Source organism: Camelus ferus, chromosome 30 (genome assembly GCF_009834535.1).
Source record: "Camelus ferus isolate YT-003-E chromosome 30, BCGSAC_Cfer_1.0, whole genome shotgun sequence".
In the NCBI taxonomy this organism is placed as follows: Eukaryota; Metazoa; Chordata; class Mammalia; order Artiodactyla; family Camelidae; genus Camelus; species Camelus ferus.
This window is the reverse complement of record NC_045725.1, coordinates 24,949,557-24,970,580: the sequence shown is the minus strand read 5'-3', so window position 1 is coordinate 24,970,580 and position 21,024 is coordinate 24,949,557. Positions and strand designations below refer to the sequence as shown.

Genomic DNA, 21,024 nt, shown 5'->3' with positions numbered 1-21,024 from the left:
CTCTAGTTTACAGTTATTGGTATCTTCTCTGCTTGCTGGGGTTTCATTTGTCACAATAAACCTTCTAAAAAATTTAGCGAGAAAACCTCTACTACCTTTCTTTCTGTCATCTCTCAAATATAAAAGTTACCTTATTTGCTTATCTTGAAAATAAATACATGCCAAAGACACAAGAACTGTTTTTTATCTTGTGAAATCAGCATGGTATTAGGATATGCTACACAACGCTGTATGCTAATCCATCTACGATAGCCTGAATATGTAAGATTATTATTTGAATATGTTGTCATCATATTTTGAAAAGAAATATGGAGAAATTAATGGGTAACTGAGCATGAAAAAGAATTGGAAGTATAGAAATCAGGTCCAAGAAAGAAAATGTTAAAGAAGTTTTCATCCCTCAACACAGAAGGTGGTCAAAAAAAAAAAAAAATTCTCTGTCTTTTGGGTGATTACTACAGGTATGGGTCACTGGGGGAGGGGGTACCCTCAGAATTAGAGATGATGATCATTTCTTCTGCTGGCCTTAGTGATTCACCATCCCAATTAGAAGAGTGAGCCCTTTCAGAGATATTATTGTTATGTGACTACCATGTTTTCTTCCAAAAATATTATCTCATTTCGCAGTAAAAGAAAAGTACATAAAAAGAAAAAAGAAAGAAAAGTTTAATCATTAACATCAAGTGAGGGGGGAAAATAAAGAAACAAATGTATACAAAAATACAGAGTAATACTTGAAGTCAATGCATATTTGGGCTTCCCTCCTTGAGAAGGGTTTCAACAGAGTGGTACCCTTCATGGCAGCAAAGGGAATATTTCGCTTTGGCCCGACGCTAAGTTGCAGTTGGAAGCAGATTGGAAGCAGAGGGGTTAGCGTTTGCATCTTTGATGTGTGAGTTCCAAGACCTAACTTGTTAGATGAATACATGCCAATGACACGGAAGCCGAGTAAATCGTTTATCACAGGCTCAGTGTATAGATTCACTCAAAGCAAGACACAATGTCACTGCCCCCCAAAATTAGGAATGAAAAATTAAAATAGAATTAAAAGTGGAATCTCCTGAGAGCCATAAGTTAAATTACGTGTAATGTTACACAGTTTCTATGATCGCATAGGTCGCCACTGCTCTTTACATCATAAGCATAAAGACTAAAACTAACACCTTCAGGTTCCAGTTTATGTTCTATTTCCCACATACCACATTAGTTTAATTAAAAAAATTTTAATTTGACTGGGTAAAAAGAAGCAAAAGAAAATATATACCCACTAAATTACATACCTTATTTTCAAATCCTAAGAATATTCTAGTGTTTGGGTCTCTGGGTATATTCATATTAGAAAAACTAACACATTTCTGGGGAATGCTGATAATGGCTTATATAAAAGATAACGGTGAACAAGAAGCAGGGGGAACAAGCATTACAGTATCTGAAAAATAAGTATTTTAGCTTTTCCTTTCCGTCTATGAATCCATTTTCAGAAATGCAGTGAAGAATGTCACTTTGTGATCTTTTACCTTGCTGGAAAACTCTGAAGTCGGTTATAGGCCATGTGAAGAATCTTCAGATGGGGGTGTCCTGTTAACAACGGCACGCACTTATCTGTGAGGTTGTTATTTGTCAAATACAATTCCTGTAAGATGCTGTTTGTCTCTTCAGAAAGTGTGGCAGGAGGAAGGGTTTCCAGTTTGTTTGCAGATGCATTCAGGAATCTCAGGCTATAATGACAAAATGCAACAAAATCCCGCTGATAAGCCAGAGAGCTCTAGTCCAGAATCCTCAACACACCTAGAAGTTTTCTGATTGATACCAGGCATACTGGAAACGGTTTAGAAACATGAATTTGAAGACAGGTCCTGGTTTTGGCAGGCAGATGGATATGTGACTCCACTATCTACAATGAACACAATAGCCATCTATGTGTGTTAACTACAAAGAGACAGAAATCAATTTTTATGGCAGTACAAAGGTGAGAGGAAGAGATTAATTTTATAGCTGGTGGGGAGTGGAAGGGAGAATGATAAGGTAAAGTTAATATTCTATCTTATGAAAAACAACCGCCTATTTTTAAATAAAAGAGCTCTTATGATAATAAAATAACTAGATATTAGATCACAATACAACTAAATCACTTAGTACCTAAGTCTTTTTCAGTATGATGGCCAAACTATATTTCACTGAGGTATATTCACAACTGCAGGAGATAGTTGCTCTGTAGTAAACTAATATAATACTATGTAGCAGCGAACATGAACCACAAGTACACGTATCAACTGAATGAATCTCACAGAGTTAATATTGAGTCAAAGAAGGCATATCCCAGAGGATACACTGCATAATTCTGTAATTGTACAGTTCAAACATCAGGCAAAACTAATCTATGGTATTAGAAGTCAGGGAAGGGAAGCAGTGTCTAGGAGACAGCTTCTAATTTTTCTAATACAATAACGTTCTGGTTCTTGACATGTGTGCTGGTCACATGAGTGTATTCACTCTGGGAAAAATTTATCAAGTGCTACACTTATGATTTGGCCCCTTCTCTGCATTTATATTATACTTCAGTCCAATTTATATTAAAACAAGATGTCTATGCTACCAGTTATCCAAGTGATAGAGTGAACAATGGCTAAAATATGAAGAATGATTTTACACCTGTGATAACTAAAACTGTCAAAAGCAACGTAGTCTTTCCATAGTTAGTGTGAAACACAGAGAAATGCAAAATACAAAGCTGGAGAACTGAAAAAGAATCCTTGCTGAGACCAGGGTCCAAATCATTGGAAAGCGAAGGGAAGGACAGAGCAGGTACCCTGCGTGGCTCATGGGCAGACAGACAGACGACCCTCCCGCTTCGCACTGGGTCTCCACTGTGTGTGCTCCACTGTGAAGCTGCAGTGACCTGAGCATGGAGAGGATTCGGCCCACAGGACTCACCTGCTATGGTGACCAAGGTCAAAGCTGTATTGGCCCCACCCCTCAACCTGGAACTACCCTGTTAATGAACAGCCTTTCTCTCATTTCAAAATCACCAGTTTCAACCTTTCAGCATTCAATTCGCAACCATTTTATCATATATTCTTCAAAAGGAAGACTCTGGAACACCAGGTGCAGCTGTTTTTAACCTTGGATTAAAAGAAGGCTTTGTATTTAGGAGTCATCACCAGGCTTGTCATTCCAAGCTCTCAATCCACTAATTTAATACTCTCCAATCCTGCAACCCCCACACACTTACACACACACACCAACTCCACTACTTATCTAAGGAAAAGCAGCTTCCTCAAAATAGAACATTTTCCATTAAAGAAATACGTATTCCGTTGACATTTAAAAAAAAAAAAGGAAGTTAGAAAAGGGCTGTACAGACCATAAATAGTCATGGGAAATTACAGTCGTGTGTGCTACAGAGAAGAAAATAAAGGTCATTCACGCAGTTTCTGAAATGGTTTTGAACCAGGAAGGAAATAAGTTTCAGCACCACAATTTTTTAAAGTATTCTTATGAGTCTACTTCTTTCGGCCTCATTTGTATCATCTGACTTAAATACCCTGCTAAGAATTTCTTCTGAGTAGAATTAGAAAAGATTAAAACGTACTGCTCTAAAACATTTTGGAATGAGGTTGAATGGGAAACTGACAATCTCATTAAAATACAGTTCTCTAGGAAATATGCAGTTACAAACATGTGAAAAGAAAAGAGAAATTAATTCATGAATATTTGCATGTTTTTAGGCCAAAAAGAGGGAAGGTTGTTTTGAAAGGAAAAAAGATTGACTAGTGAATGTGCAGACAGAAAACTGCACATGGGACTTAAAAACACCCTCCCAACATGTGAATGAAGGGAAGAAAGTGATTTCTAAAAAGACTTGTTCTCTCATCTTGTTGAAATTCGCCTGTATTGAAGTAGCTACAAACTCTTCATGGGACACTGGGGGGTGAGGTGGGGAAGGGGGAACCCCACATCCTATCCCTCCAGGAAATGAAACTAAGTTGAGACTATATGGGCTGGTTCCAAAGGATTTAATCTGAACTGAATAAAGTCCGACTGAATCACCTCGTTAATTAATGGTCAAAGAGCAAGCAATTGGGCTAAAAACAGTTTTGGTTATAATGGTCACGGGAAAATCAAATTCAGTACCTGTCCTCTTAAAAATAAAACACTTGCCTACAACCTCACAGTGTTTCAGCTGGAGACAAATTAAGTTGATTTTACAGTCTTGGTGTTGTACTTCCACCAGAAAGAGCAACTACTTTAATTTAGCAATATTTCCTCCAGTATGGATAACAGTTTTACTCAATAAATAGAGTGTATAACCCTATCCCCTCTGCTTTCAGAACTTCCCCCAAAAGCTAAGTTCCTAAAGCACTGAGTTTGGTCTCAACTCAATATGATGTGATATCTTCCTCAAGCTTTTCCATTATAGATTTTTCTAAAAACTGTATAAAAGACTTGTTTAAAGTGCCATGGAAGTTTTGTCCATATAACTCTCTTCCCTACGCAACCCTCCTATAATGATTAGAGAAGCAGTAATGTATCCCTGCTTTCTTTTCATGTGTAAGGTGCTCTGTAGAGACCACAGCTCTCTTCTGTTTTCTATTTCACTTGATTTTCCCAGCATCCTAGAGATGCTCCCCTCATATTTCACAGACGACAGAAACTAAAGCTGAGAAAAGTCTAATTACTTGGCTGTTGTTAAATAGTAATTAGCGGCAGAGCCAGACAGAAAACCCAGATGGCATCAATCTTAAGAGTGCACTATTCCCTAACATAATTCTCCAAAATTCAAATGTTCGAAAACAGGTAATAACAAAGCATTTTCCTGAGGACATTCTCCATAGGCCCTCTTCTCCAAAAACGCTGGAGGTCAAGCAGGGCACCTGCCGGGTAGTGTGGAGACCACACGTGCACAGCATTTCAAATTCCATTCTTGAAATAACCTAATAAATAGAGCATTCAAAAACTTTTCTTAGCAGAAAGTGCAAAAGTCATAGAGAAAAGACACTCATACATGACTCCTGCCCTAAAGCATTTGGAACGTTGCCTACAACAGCAGTGAGACAAATCTACTTCCTCCTCCAGGAGCAATTGCTCTGTTCTTCCTTGGCACATTCTGTCTGCTCTGGCTCATCCAGGTTTGGTTTTGTTTCGTTTTGTTTTTGTTTGTTCTTTAGTAATTCCCTTGAATTTCACAGCCAATTTCTGTCCTTGAAACAAAGCACAGGCTTTGGTAGCTCAACAGATCTACCTATTTGCAGGCATATCAGGCATTCTGCATTTAAATATTTTTTCTGCAGCTCAGTACTGGAAGTTGTAGTCTGTTAAAAATGCAAAAGGTAAAGACCCTAAGGCCAACAAAACTCTTCGACTTTTAGACAACCCCTGATCTCTGGCCCCCAAATGCACCACGGGTATCAAACAAAACATTCTAAATCCTTACCATTTGTCTGTACGACACAATACTTAAAACAATTTCGTCTGTCTTCACAAGACCAACAGCTCCCAGAGTAGGGGCTTACAAACTTTTCACTGATGGCAACCAAGAGTACAAAATACATTTTAAATGATTATCCAGTACAGATGCAATATATATAAATGAAAGAGTTTCATGAAACTATACTTAACCTTACTTATCTTACATGGGTATTTTCTATCCCATTTTTTTTAAATGCTGGTAGAAACTCATTAAATTAATATACCACTAATCACTTTGCAAAAAGGACCACAATTATTCATTATCTAGCAATATTACCTAATTTTAGGTAGTATTGCTAGATAATGAATTGCAACGTGAAGAAAAAGTGCATGCAGTCTAACAGAACTAACACACTGTTATTTTGGAAGGTCTGAAAATCTGCCTGACTTGGGCAATACTGATCTTATAAGCCTACAGAGCAAAGGAACAAAAGCTATAAGATGTACGAATTATTGAACAAAAACTTGGAAAGAAATAATTGTAACAATTAATATAATTAATTAATTAAGAATTAATTAACATTGATGCAACACCATAAAATTAGAGACCTTATCCCAATTTCAGCAATTATCCCACTGATGTCCTCTGTCTGGCCCAGGATCCAATTTAGGATCCCATATTGTATTTCCTTATTGTGCCTCATTTGTCTCCTCTAATCATTCCTATTTGTCTCAAATGACCTTGATACTTTGGGGAAGACTACTAGATAATTGTTTTGTAGAATGTCTCTCAATTTAGATTCGTTTGATGTTTTATCATCATTAGAATAATGTGATGCACTTGTGGCAAAAATACACAGAAATGATGTCGTGCCCTTCCAGTGTTGTGAGCTTGTTCCAGAGAGGAGATGATTATCAACTTCAGCTCCCAGATATTCTTATTAAGTAGATCAGGGAAAGGCTTAAAAAAATCTATAGAATTAAGAATTCTGATGATTGGCCAAGCTGAGTCAAAAGAGAACTGAGGTAAAAGCCAGGAACCTGCATGTTTAATAAGTTATCTAGTGGATTCTGAAGACACACTTTGAGAAACACTATTTTATTCCACTATGACTCTCAAAACATCAGAACTGTGCAAGATTGCTCTCTTCACATCATATGAAAAACAGTGTAGGCAACTTAGGTCTTCAAAGTGCTAGAAATATTTGTCTTTGCCAAAAGGCACCAGTTGTCATGGTCAATCAATCACGCTCTCCCAAATTTTTCTATTCCCTTTTAGTCCCCTTGATATTTACACATGTTCTGTCTGAGTCACTAAAACTTATGGTCTGTGATGTGACTAATACTCTGGGGATATTTAATAATTACCACGTACTTCATTTGCACATACACTCTCCCTGTTCCCACCCCCTGAACACACCTTGTTCTGCTCCAACCAAGGATAAAAACCCTAGGCTCCACCCACAACAGGAACCTGTAACTCTCTTTTAAAGGGTCCATCATGGCTTTGCTAGACTGACCTCATCAGGAGCAGTTCTCTGACCATGCTATAAGAGTGCTTATGCGAGATGGACAGGCAGTCAGCCATCACCAAGACTTCAGAAGGAACAGAAGGACGGCAGTGTCTCATCCATCCACTCTGCTGACCCACAGGGAATATCTACTCCCACTCTTGCCCATCTGTTGACGAAAACTGATTATCTGAAACTCTTTTGGGGATTTCCATCGAGAAAATCCGCAACTCTAAGCAAAAAGGGGTAAGATGAGAGATCTATACTGATAATACCCAGATTAGAATATGTGCCATTGCACCTCACAGAACCAAGCCCCGCCCTGATCATAAGATACAAAATCACAGTCAACTCAGCAAATACGGTCCAACGTATTTCACGTGTCTATAGTTTTTGAGCTGCCAGTGAAAAGCAAATCAAAAGGAAGAAAACGCCAAGAATATGGAAAGTAAAGTCAAACTGAAACTGTGTAAGAATTTTCCTAAAATTGGTCTAAAGTTCTCAGAGGAAGATAAGGATATCACGAAAAGTCATCTAATTTAAAGTAGATTCCTGTCTCTTTTCTGGTTACCAGATATCTTCTGTTACAAGGTAAAGCCGATTAAAGTACACCATTCTAAAGCTGTAATATCTCACAGGCAATACTGTGCAACCAAAACCATGACACTGTTTTAGCAGCAAGATTCAGAGCTAATGAAATGTCCCAAGAAAGAGAGTTTAAGTTCAGCCGTTCGCTGTGCCCAGTAACACATGTTTTCTGACAGTTCCCGTGAAGCTTCCAAGCACAAGTTCTAATTACAGCAAAAACGAAACCATTTTTAACTTATGAAGACTTGTATCCAGACCCTTTCCTCAGTTATATAACCAAACCTAGAACTGGTGACAACAATTTATTACCACCATCACCACCCCACAAAAAAAAAAAAAAAAGAAAGAAAGAAAGAAAAAAGGAGCACCTAAATATTTTTTTAAGATTTGTATTATGGTGCAAACTGAATGGACAGAGAATTGAAGCAGTTTCATTACTGCCTGAAGTTATTTGCCAAACACACAGCTCCGTGTTATACAACAAAGTGCTGTTCTTCACACCCGGAGCCTAAATTAATACCACACGTATCATTTTCCTTCTCCTTGACCCTCTCAGCCCCACCTTTTATTACAGCTTATTGTGCAGTTATTTTAAACTCTAGCATTAGGCTGTAAGCTCCCTGAGGGTGATCCTGAGGGTCAGTCATTTTTCAGTCCCCTGCAGCACCCAGCACAGTGACTTAAACTTAGAAGGTCAGAAAGACACTGGCCATCCTGAACCACGTAAACGAAAACAAATCACAGCTGTGACTACCTGCAAGAAACTCGTCACGAAGACTCTTCTAATATTTCAAACGTCATGTTTTCTTGGTTGACCTGCTCCCACAATGGTCAGTAGCAGTTTATTCCTTCCCCCTAAACTAATGAAACATAATATCTCTACATTTTCCTGAATGTAAATTATGCCTCAATTAAAATTGTTTTTAAATTTAAGTAGATAAAACCTCAGTTATCTAGGTTTTAGAAAGGGGATAAGTAGAAAAAGTATTAACCCTATAAGAAGCAGTAAATAGTCTGGTATAGCATAAGGAAGAGAGTCAATATTTTTATCATAACTTTGTAGGTGTGTAATCTATAAAAATATCGAATCACTAGGTTGAGCAATTTAAACTATTATAATATTGTAAGTCAATTATATTTCAATTAAAAAAACTGGTTTTCTTGTCTTCCAATAAGTGAAATAATATAAGAATGTTGTTCAAAAAAGATCTCATCGACTTTACCCCACCCTCTTTATAACCCTATCTGCCTGAGAAAATCAAACCTCTTAATCTTTCTGCCTCAGTGTCATGACAATAATAAGGTCAGCTGCTACACTATGCTGGAGATGTGGCTATTGCATTGCCTGGAAAACAAAGGCACTGGAACATGCCTTCTTGGAAAAGTTTCTTACTTCATTCAGCTTCTTTTGGTCATTTGCTTTTCTCTCCTAAAATAAGAGCAGGATACCTGCTCTTTCTAATTCTCCCAACCCCTTACTCCAGAACCTTCCTGTGCCAGAAATGCATTCAGCATGGCCTTCCCTCCTCCCAAAACCTACAGAGGCTGGCTAATTTCCCCACAACAGCCCCTATTTTCCAGAATGCAGTTGGCTCTGAATAGGCCCTCATTTAGATACTATGGGGCTTCTGTCTAAATGCCTTTAGCTCACACTGTAGGCTCAGCTTATTCTGCTCTGCACGATAGCAATGCCCTCATTCAGTGGCTCAATTCAGGTCCTAAAGTTTCCATCTTGCATGACTAGAAATATTCCAGTTCATAATTCATCCTCTTTCCAACATATGGATTCCATTTAGGAACTATACAAAATAGACAACACTGGAAAACATGCCAGGGTCACAAAGTCAACAGTCACACAGCAGTTCTTGACCCCGAGCGTCAGCAGAACCGCCTGTGGGACAATCTTATCATAGCTGCCCCACACAACTCCTCGCCTGAACACGCCTGAACGCAAACATGGTCTCCTCTTCCATGCTACCAGTGTCCTCGGGGACATGTTTTCAGATCTGCCTGACACCAGGGAGACTCAGTGACTGCTCAGTGCCTCTGGAGAATGAAAAACACATACAAGCATCCCTTTAAAATCAAACCTCAGAAATGAGTAAAGAATGACTGTTGTCTACTGGAGAGCTCCAGCGCTACTCACCTACTCTGCTAGCCAGGACCTTACCAGATGTGGCCAGATTCAGAAGTGGTTTAACCTCACTCAAAGACTCCTAAAGCCTAAATCCATCAACCTATTGGTTTCCACAGGTTCTGTGTCGACCCCCCAGGGAAACAAGTGGATTCACATTATAAAACTGCACCCAAATCCTACAGAATCTGTAACAGCAAGAAGAGCTACCCACAGGTTGTGCACTGTCCTTGGATATGAATGCAAAAAGCAAGAACAATTCTTTAAATGATCCTGAAACATCATTCCTTTAGTCAGGGGAATGACATAGCACCACCAGTCAATTACAACGTGACAATCCCACTTTCTCACAATTCCATTATTTCTCAATAATTATTCCTGTAGGAATTCACTGTAACTTACATTAAGGACAGAGAGTAAGTGTTTTTAAAAACGAGAAATACATAAGAAAAGAAAAAGGAAAGGAGTTCTGGAAATGCTATCTCGATCTGGGTGATGGTTATGGGGTATACACTGAACAGCATGCTTATTAGGATCTGCACACTTTTTTTGACTGTAAGTTACATCTTGACAAAAAGATATTTTTCAAAAAGGAAAAGGAGAGGAAGAAAAAATGCAAATTCCAGATCAAAGGTAGTATTTATAATTCCTTAAATTTTCTAACTTTCATTAAACAAAGATTTATTAAACATCTTGCTCTATTCCAGACGTGGTGCCAGATGCTGAGGATAACACTACAACTAAGACACAGTCACTGGACTCCCAGAGTTTATAATCTATGAGTGGGGCTAGGTAAGTAAGAGAGAAATTATAAATAATGCAGAGTGTGATGACTATGATGGCGCCAGTAAGCACTGGGAGCTGGGGACACGTGGCCCCGTACCCAAGTCAGTGTAGGAGAGAGAGTTCCCAGATGTTACTTCACCCATGAAAAAGCACACATGCTGAAATATACCTCAGATTCATTTCTTAAGGCAAAAAGATCCATCCTGATTTCTTTCTCTTAGAGAAGCACAGCATTAAACTTCTGTCTTTATCATGAGGGACAGTGTAAGTCAGGTCCTTCAGCTTGTCTCTAAAGCTATGGTCACTCACTAAAAACAAACATGTGCAGACATCAACGTGATTCAGGCCGTAGGCTATGAAGCATTTTAATATCATGCACAAGGGCTCTGAAGCAAGCAAGATGCTCCAAAGTAATTTAACACTCACAGTTACTTTATGTAAAGTTTTCTTTAAAGAAAGTTCTGCATGCGGTAACTCTTCACAGAAAAGAGATTTTACTTAATGTTTAAACCAACCTCCCCCTCAAATCAAAACAATTTCTTTAAATACTTAGTGAACAAGGTATTTAGAAAAGTCCTGTTAAAAAACAACATAGTTCTGTTCAAAAAGTTCTGTTCTGTTCAGTAAGAACATAGTTTATTTAAACGCAAAGGGAAAACCGTGGTAAAGATAAGAGCAACTGGTAAAAAACAAAATAAAACAAAACAAACAGAACAAAACAAACAAAAAAGCAAAAGCAAACTCGAGGAAAATCTACCTCTTCACCCAAAGTCATAAATATGTGAAAGCAAGAACAGAGAATCTTACGATAATCAAGCTAAGCCTGCAGCAGCCTGCACAAGTTTTGACCGAGTAGCAAGCTTCTCATCCTGGGCTTATACCTACACCCTCACAGCACATGCTAATGAGCAACTCCACCCACTTAAGGAATCGAAATTAAGGAAGAGTCTATAGGACACCCCTACACGACAGTGGGAGAAGTGTTTAGCCATAGCATTTTCTTCATAAATCTGGGACAGACTGATGATCACAAAGTCCATGCAGATGGTTGCAGGTCACGTAAGATGAGAAGGCTAACTTGGAAGCTTTTACAAGTCGATGAATAACCAAAACAAACAAGTGGCCTTACCTGTCGGCCTTCATCAGAAGGTTGGGCGGCAGCTCCAGGAGCTGGTTGTGCTGCACATCCAACACCTCCACTGACGTTCTTTCCAGCCTTTCAGGAAGCCTTGTCAGCTGGTTGTGTCCTGCCAGCAGTTTCCGGAGACTACTGTTACAAAATAAGCTGTGTAAACAGGTACAAAGACAGAAGGAAACTTACTTAGGGTGCATTTGGGATGAAGATTTAAAAATAAACAGGAGTGGGAGAAGACTTAAAATTATCTTGCCAAGAAACCTAAATTCATTCAGAGAAACTGCAAATTCATTTTAAGCTAAAAGTCAGAGCTGTTTATATTTCAATACTTTCCATACTTAAGAAAAAAAAAAAAGAGGGTGGGAAAAGCTATGAAAAGGAATATTTAATGAGAAAGTCTACTTAGTGAAGAAGAACGAGTTTCATAGAAGAAAGCAGCCTGGTCTTGTTAGACTCACAAGGCAAACTGTGAAAGGCTGTGGGCTCCTCAGGGCAGGGCTTATGGTCTGTATCGCCCTGGAACGCAGGGTGTTTTACCCACAGTGGATTCTGAATAAATCCAGTTGAGCAATTTTTACCTACACTAAATAAGGAGTCTTCCATCCAATTAAACTGTTACAAATGCCAACTGAGAAAATATTCATTCTTCCTCAGTTGCATTTCACAATAATTATTTCTCCCTTTCCTTACTTCCCTAAGTCTGTATATTTTTGTTTTCTCTTTGGTTTAATCCCGTACCAAAGTAGAGAGCCTCTTATAAAGAGAACAGAATGTACTTAAGGCAGTATTTTCTTTTGAGCCTTAAAAGAGCTATTTGGAAGCTTAGCTCTTTTTCTTCTATGGGTTATCAAAACTGCAACAAATGATGAGTATTTGTTAATCTAATGTAAATCTGCCTTATGATCACTTGAGACCTCAACATTTGCAGAGAATAAAGCAAATCCTACATTAAACACAGATACTGGGGACTGCGGGAGAGTGAGGTTATAATTTGCATCCAGATCATGTTGGAATGAGAATTCATTTACATGGCTGTCAAACAATGAGGCTTCCTCACTCACCTCCTGTTTCCCACCACTCTGACCTCACTCACTGATGTCCAAAGTTGTTACTGTCACTCTGTACTACAGTGGTAACTTTATTCACTGTAAGTATCAAAACTAGATTCTTTGCTCACAAAGATGCTAGCAACCTGTCTCAACACTGTGACACCATGGGCCACCGTTAAAGATACCTGACATGCCTAACTTCGCAAGTTTAGGTATCAGTGCGGTAAGACAGATCACCCAGGATTGTCATTCAGTCACAATTATCACAAGGGGCAGTCTCTGTACTGCTTCCTTCAACCCAGTAATTCAGGGTTTGGTTCACCAATTTTACTCTCCTGCTGGGCATGGGGCACAATTTAGGATTCACAGAGAGTAAAATGGGGTTATTTACTCCTTTTCTGCGCGCACACACACACACACACTCACACGCTTTACATTTAAATAGATGGATAACTGAAAGACAGGTAACAAAATCTTTATCTTCATTTTTCTATAAGAAAGTAGATTTGATAACTATAGGATGAGTATTAAATATTAATGACCGGATTTGTTCAATTCTTTTACATGTTAAGCATGAAAATAATTAAAATAGCTTCTTTTCCTTTCAATACATTTCTACTTCTAAATATTAATTTCTGTTCTGTCAAATCCTTTACACACATGACTTAGACAAACAAAGCCTGAATGTGAAATTAACTTCTAATGAATCACTGTCTTGGCCTGGATATTAGATCCATGATAGGGCTGATACAAAGTTCACAACTAAACAACACTGTGAATGAGAAAACAATACATACTGTTTTTGTCCCATGTGTTAAAAACACACATACAAAAACAAACACTGTTTAAATTCTTTGACAACAGAGCATTTGGATTTGCTTTGAATAAGCATTTGTTTAGATCTCAAAAAAGCCTGTACTAATGCAGAGCCAATCAAAGACTAATTAACTTTGGGGAAAACTGGATAAAATATCAGTTATCTTGCATTTATTTAATTATTGATTTAAGTACATATTACCAGTGAAACAGACACTTTAGCTCCAACATGCTGTATCTGTTAAACTAGGGAGATCAGAATGAGGAAAAAGAGAAAGATTTTTCAAAAATTATATCCTCCCCATTAGTAGTAGCCTGTTTTCATTTTTGCTCTTTGTCTTCTAAAAGGGTCTCTCCCCACTCCCCCATGCTGTTCACAGGGCACATCAGCGAAGTCCTTTTGAAAATGGGGATGGGCTGCACTGGGTCACCTAAATGCTCACTGAACAGCAATCTCTAAAGCTGAAAGCATTTTCAAATGGACTGAATCTGCAGGTATAACACATGGCTGAGGAACAAAATTAATTAATTAAAATTAACTGAGCGCTCCAGGGACTGGAAATGTAACTCAGATTTCTTTTGTGAGAGCCATGTTCTAACACCCTGTTATCCAACAGAAATATACAAGCCACATATGTAATTTAGAAAATTTTAGTAGCCACGTTTAAAAAAGTGAAAAAAAAGGACAGGCAAATTAATTCTTACAGTACTTTTTATTTGACCCAATATAGACAAAATTGTAATTTTTAGCATGTCATTTATATACGATATTATGGAGATATTTCATATTCAGTGTGTATTTTATACTTTAGCACTTCTCATTTAGGACTAGGGACATTTTAAGTGCCCAACAGCCCTTTGGCTAATGGCTGCCATACTGGACAGCTGAGCTTTGACATATTTACTAAGCTTACCTAGCATGTGTAATGTAATGTGTAAATTTCATGATCCTTGTTCTTTTCAACAAAACAGAGAAATACCATCGTAAATCTTTAAAGATCATGCACCTAAAGTAAAAGTTTACTGCAAAATAGTGATATATTTCTATAATATTTTCATCGATGTTTTTGACTACATACGGTTAAAAACCAATGACTTCCTATGTTCAGTGACTGGTTGAGAATGGTGGAAACACCTAGATCTGAGCTGTGGCAGTCACTAGGCACAAGTAGCTGTTTAAATCAATTAAAATTAAATAATATTTAAAATTCAGTTCCTCGGTCACAGTGTCCACATTTCATGTGCTCACTCAATAGTCACATGTGGCTAGTGGATCAACCATCACAGAAAATTCTATAGGACAGCAGTGGAATAGATTATTCTTTTGGCTAATAATTGCATGGCTAGTCACTAATAACTCAATAACATTTTATGCCACAGTTAGTCAACTTGGTGAAATTTGTGTCTACGGACACTACACATCATCACATGGCTATTTTACAAATTTTGCCATTAAAGTGAAGATTATGAAATAAAAATAATAACACGTTAATTGAGAGAAGAGAAAGAAAGAGAAGTTCTTGGACCTCCTATCCCAAGAAAAAGAGAATCTAGTTTGCTTTTTCCAGTTTCTGCCTTTTCTGATCTAATAACCTTTTTTCTCTTCCAAAGTTATGTTCAAAGAAAACCAAAAATTACATGTGTGTAAGGTAGACATGTTACGACAATGGACAGAAGGCAAAGATTCCAAAAGAATTAAGATGAACCGATCATACTGTTTGCTGAATCTCTGAATATTTCATTTGTCTTATTTGAAAATTTCCACCAAGCGTCACCCCCGCATGGCTTTGTGAATCTGGCTGGGAGTCAAAAGCTCCACTATGCTTGTTACTGCCTGAGGAAAGGGTGCGACTCCAAAGACACCACGAGAGGTAAAAGATATTAAAACAAATTCTTTTAGGGGTTCATAATAAAAAGTTAAACACTTAATCAGCAATTTTTTCCATTGCTCATCTGAGATTCTCTAACTTGATCGGTCATACTCACCGTGCAGGAAGTTCACATATTTGATTATGACCAATATCCAAAACTTCTAGCTTTCGGCTTTCACATACCCACTCAGGCACGTTTTCTAAGCGGTTCCTAAATGTAAGAATATACAATTTTTTCTTTGATTGGAATTTGGCCTAAAATGTGGTTCGAAAGTCAAAATAATGACAGAATAAATAAAACTTCAAATGAAATACCCAATGACAATGGAATTATGTTAAAACTGAGTTTCAATTTAAGTGTGTTGAGATGAGAAAGTCTATCATAATTTCTGTGGGAACTAGAATACATATGACACGCTGCAGTAGCGAATCGGTATAAAAAGTGAGATGGTCAGCCTATTCGCAAGTGCACTGAGAAGAGTGAGCAGGCTGTACGGAAACTTCTACTTTGGCCACCTTGGTCACCAAGTTTTAAGGGTTCTTAGCAAGGAGATATATGTACAAAAAGGGGGGGAAAACATCAAAGAGATGTAGCACAACATTAAAAAAAATGAAATTAACATCACTTCAGGGAAAGACATGAAGATACAGTTAATATAATTAAATAAGTGGGGGAAGGTATAGCTCGGTGGTAGAGTCCATACCTAGCATGCATGAGGTCATGGGTTCAATCCCCAGAACCTCCATTTAAACAAACAAACAAACCTAATTACCTCCTCCTTACCCCCCCCAAAAAATTAAAGAAGTACTGGACTTTCCAGCCATATGTTCCCTCAACTGACCAGTCTTTCAAGCCCAAACCTGGATCAAACTGGTGTCCGCATCTTCTGGTGGTGTACAGTATACAAATGTAGTACATATTTTAACTGATGGATATTTACATACATTTTCAGAGGGTAAGTAAACAGCATCAGATTTAATTTGTATTATTTACCTTCAAGATATATAAAAAGTTCTTATGCCTAAATTCAGACAGAATTATCTAAATAATTTTCAAGCAGACCCTAGAGCGCTCTAGGACTTGGCTTCTTACCTTGAAACGTCCATGTAGGACAGATAATTCGGAACTGGGTAAACATCAAGTTGAACAAGTTCTGGGAGGCATAAAAAACAAAAACATTACCATTCAAGTGAAACAGAGACTCTTTTTGTATGTAGAATATCATTACTGTGCTTTATTCTCCATTGTTTGTTTAGGTTAGTAAGTACAATACATCCATTTGTTCAGCATTGAAACTACAGGAAAGAACAGAGAACTTCTAATTTAATCACAAGATCCTTATTCAGAGACTGAAATAAATCACTGATTCTAATTTCCTGCCTCTTTCCCATCCACTTCCTGTGGCACTCCTCTTGCTATGTGTGCTACATTTTACCTGGAAGATTAACTGTGTGAATACTGTTTTTTAGTTTCTTAACATTCAGGGTTGCTTCCATAAAACCAAGTACACCCTGGCTCCTGCCTTTTTCACTCTACTGCAACACCACTCCTGAGGGTTACCAATGACTTCCTCTACTCAAATCTGAAAGCCCTTCCTCAAAACTGTATGAAATATGAGTATGAAACACCAATGTCCACCTAGGGCTTTGCTTTTCAGACAGAGTAGTTTCGAAATATCCTTCTGCTTCTCAAAACACTTATCAAGTAATTCACAGATTCACCCTCTATCTGGTTGCCCCAGCTAACCGTGAGGGTTTTAGAAGTCTAGTTTTGGCACCAAGTCTCTTCTCTTTTCCAGTTATCTTACTGCCACAGTTTCGGGTACCACCTCTGAGCAAAACGTCTTACATCAACATCTGGAGTCCTGACTGTAAACTCCTACTAGCTCACATGGAAACCACTGCAATAACCTGGATTAGTGCAGGAGTGGATTACTCTACTCTTCTCCCATCAATGCACTCTGCACACTACTCTGATGTTAACAGTCTGACAGCATCACTTCCATCACATACCTCCTCCACATAAGAATCTCCACTGGTTCTCTACAGCTTACTGTACCAGCTTCAAAGCTTTGCCGTCTGACTCCAAGCCTTGCATTCCGTAAGCACTTCTTTACCACTTCCCAGCAGCACCTATGAGTTCAGAATTCCCTGTCTTCTCCCAGTCTGCTGAACAAACCACATTCAGATTCGTTCCTCTTCAGCACTCACTTTATGCCTCCTGGCTATCCAAATCCTACAACCCCTTCAATGACCTATAGCTATCTGAGGTTTGGTTTATTTCTCCAGTGAGAGACAGTAAACTCATTAAAAAAGAAGAAAAAAAGAAAAATCCCTATCCTTTAGAACTCATGCACTACACTATGCATAAAACAGGTGCTTGATAAACATTTGTTCAGCTTGTAAACAGTTGTTTCCATTTGTTGTCTAATGGCAGGGAATTGAAATCTTCACTTCAGCAAGCACATGCTCAAATTTCCAAATTTTAAGGAGGAGAGCTTATTAAATGAGCAAGATTCTTGCTCTGTGGTGTCCCTGTGGGTATGTAATTTAGGTTTCTCTTAAGGTGGAGTTTCTTTGTTGGTGGAGCATGAAACCTGAGACCCTGGATGGAGTCCATAACAGACGGTCTTTTCACTTTCACTCTCCAGATTTACTATCTTAACAAAGTAGCCCAATAAATAGTTCAGCCCCTGCCCATCCCTCATCTGCCCTTCAAGCAGAAGAGCCAAATCACAAGTGGGAGTAACTTATCTAAATATCCCGATATGAGAAAACAAGTTAGGAACTTAAAAAACCTTCCATTTTGACTCCTTTAAATATCAAACCAGCATTCTTCTTTGATGATTTTTATCTTAGCAAAATTTGACACTTATTTTACTAAATGAGGAAAGAAAAATCAAAGTGTAGCAGAGATGATGGCACTGAATAAATTCTTAGAACCAAAAGAGAAACTCTGATGTGGTCTGTGTTACATACCATTAGAAGAGGCATAGAGTGCTTTTAGGAAATAGCCACAGATGTTTAACGTCACCAGTTGATTCCTTTCACAGTGTAAAACCTCAATGTTGTTGAAAACCATCGCATCTAGATCACCAAGCTTATTGTCGCGCAGATCAAGCTGAGTGACATGAGGAAGAAAGTCCACTTCATCTGCTATTAGCTTCCTAATTATGTTCAGTCTTGAGAGGAAAAGGACACAAATAGAGACTATAATTAACCGCAATGCTATCAATAAAAAGCCACACCCTAATACGGTGACTCACGAGTCTCACTATATCACAGTTCTCCATGATTTCTTTAATCTCAGTGTCTGGCCTTCCTTGAAACTGCTCAGATTCTCTGGCTATTTCTAGCTACAATTCCATAAGGTCTTACCCTTGACAATATTTCCTGAAACACAATTTAGATCATTAAGGCTAGAAGAGAAGCATGCATATTGATTTACCTTAGTTCATTTCAAGGGGAAAAAAAAATTCATTTAAACACTTATTTCCAAGGTCTGGTTGAAAGAACACAAGAAACAAAACCCAGAATAACCATTAAGCACATTACAACTACACTGAATATTTAAGGGAAGAGAGAAGATGAGTGAGCAGGCAGATGAGCAGCCCTAAAGACAGAATTAATGGGTGAACTTGGGAAAAAAAAAAAAAATGAATGGGAGCCACATATGCATCAGAGTTAGGTATGCAAATGTATCTGGATTTTCAGCTGGCTCAGGGAGTAATTACCAAAACTAACTCCACCTTTAAAATATTGCCTGAGAGGAGAGGGTACAGCTCAGTGGTAGAGTACATGCTTAACATGCACCAGGTCTGGGTTTCAATCCTCAGCACTTTCATTTAAAAAAAAATAATATATCTATAAATATATACACATTAAAATATATATATATATATAATACACACACACACAAATATATACTTATAAAAACATATTTTATACATATAAAAGTATGTGTATATATTGTATTTAAATAGTGTGTGTGTGTGTGTGTGTGTGTGTGTGTGTATGGAGTAAAATGCAGAAAATACTGAAATTTGGCATCCAGGATTTACTGAGAAATCATAAAACAAAGAACAACAATAGGGATCAACAAGTTCAGGGCAGAGCAGGACACAGGGAAAAACTGGCAGAACCTCAGACACGAGAACTGGTTAGCTAATGGACTGAAGTTGCCGCGAATGAGCTGCCAAGAAGATAAGTAAGTAGTAATGAGGACGAGGAATCAATATAACATAAACACATCTCACTTCAGAGTGGAGAAAAACAGCTGAAAATCTCAATTCCTTAAAGTTAGCTAGGCTACGCCCAACTCCTTTGCAAACAAACCACCAACCAACAAGAACCTTCTACTTCACTTTACAAAGCCAAGAAAGTGCCGAGATCATGCACTTGGTAGAAGAGCATTACTGTGAAGGCTGGAGCTTAGAAAAAAGCCCACTGTTCCCTGTAGTGATTTTTCTGCCCTTTGAAAAGATAAAATAAAATGAGGCTAACTAAATTTGTAATAGCAATATCATGAAGTCACTGAAACACAAGGGCGAGTGACAGCCAAGAGCTAGGATTTGTCAATCTGCAAGAATGGCATACGGCCTCTTCAAATGTCCCCAAGAGGATTTTTTTGTCAGCTCTTTTTTTATTCCAGGTTGTATTAGAAAACTGGACACAAACCTACAATTTGCCTATTTCCAAATGCTCACAGAGTATTAGAATATGTACACAGAATTTTTAAAAAATCTCACTTTGGATACAAGAGACCACAGGATTTGAAAAGATGTCTCATGTTTCCCCTGATCTACACATTAAGTTGTCTTCATGTGGCACTATCATCTCCCCCATTGTATTAACACTAGCATAATTAAAGTCTTATGAGGAGACAAAATAAAATCTGTAAGAAGAGGAAGGTTATTCCCACTGTTCACTTTAAATTGCCAAGTCTTATCAGGATGCAAATATCAAAAGTTTTCAGGCTCACTGATAATACAACTATTTGGGATAAACTTTTAAAGAGGCAAAATGTGGTTAAAATTTCCTTCCAATAATCTCCTCAGTTAACACAGGCATTTTATTTATTTTATAAATACTCATTGAGTATTTACTATGTGTAGATAGATAGCGTGACAATGTTCTAGTTCCAGTTTGCTGCTCAACATTTTGCTTTCATGACCTTGAGCAAGTCACCTAAGTCTCTGTTAAGTCTAATCTTAACCTGTAAAATGGAGATGGCACCTTCCTTGTCCTACGAGGCAGCTGAGAAAATAAAATGAAAGTACATGCTCATGCTTTGCAAACAAGAAAGGGCCACAGTGATGAGGACGATGGTGACCTTGTGTCAGTAAGAGACAAATAAAACAAGGTGTTTGTCAACAGATGTAGTGATTTAGTGAGGAAAACCACGTGTGCTTTGACATATGAAGAATAAAGATGTAAGTACGTGATAAATGATATATAAAATTACAGAGGACGGTCAAAAAAGATGCTATGGAAGAGGAAGCATCTCATCTGAATCCCAAGGGGAGGCAGAATTCCACAGATGTAAATGGGAGAAGAAAGCAGTCCATAGCGAAGAGCAGAATGGCGTTTGGACTGAAGAGAGCACAGGGTGAGTTTCACACATGAGTACAGGAGGCCCTCGGGAGTGCAGGGTGTGTGACGGGAGTGAGAATACGGCTACGAAGGTGGGTTGGTCAGCTAATATTTATCAAAAACTGTGCCTACT

The 21,024-nt window shown here is 38.1% G+C and overlaps 1 protein-coding gene across 1 annotated transcript in view; it reads right to left on the bottom strand.

Moving 5' to 3' along the window:
- The window catches only part of PHLPP1 (PH domain and leucine rich repeat protein phosphatase 1), a 186,673-nt gene that overhangs the window by 26,469 nt on the left and 139,180 nt on the right, over window positions 1-21,024 (bottom strand). The window contains 5 exon segments of the mRNA XM_014557697.2: window positions 1,518-1,718; window positions 11,558-11,713; window positions 15,415-15,510; window positions 16,393-16,453; window positions 18,279-18,481. Of these exon segments, the coding sequence (XP_014413183.2) occupies window positions 1,518-1,718; window positions 11,558-11,713; window positions 15,415-15,510; window positions 16,393-16,453; window positions 18,279-18,481 (717 nt within the window).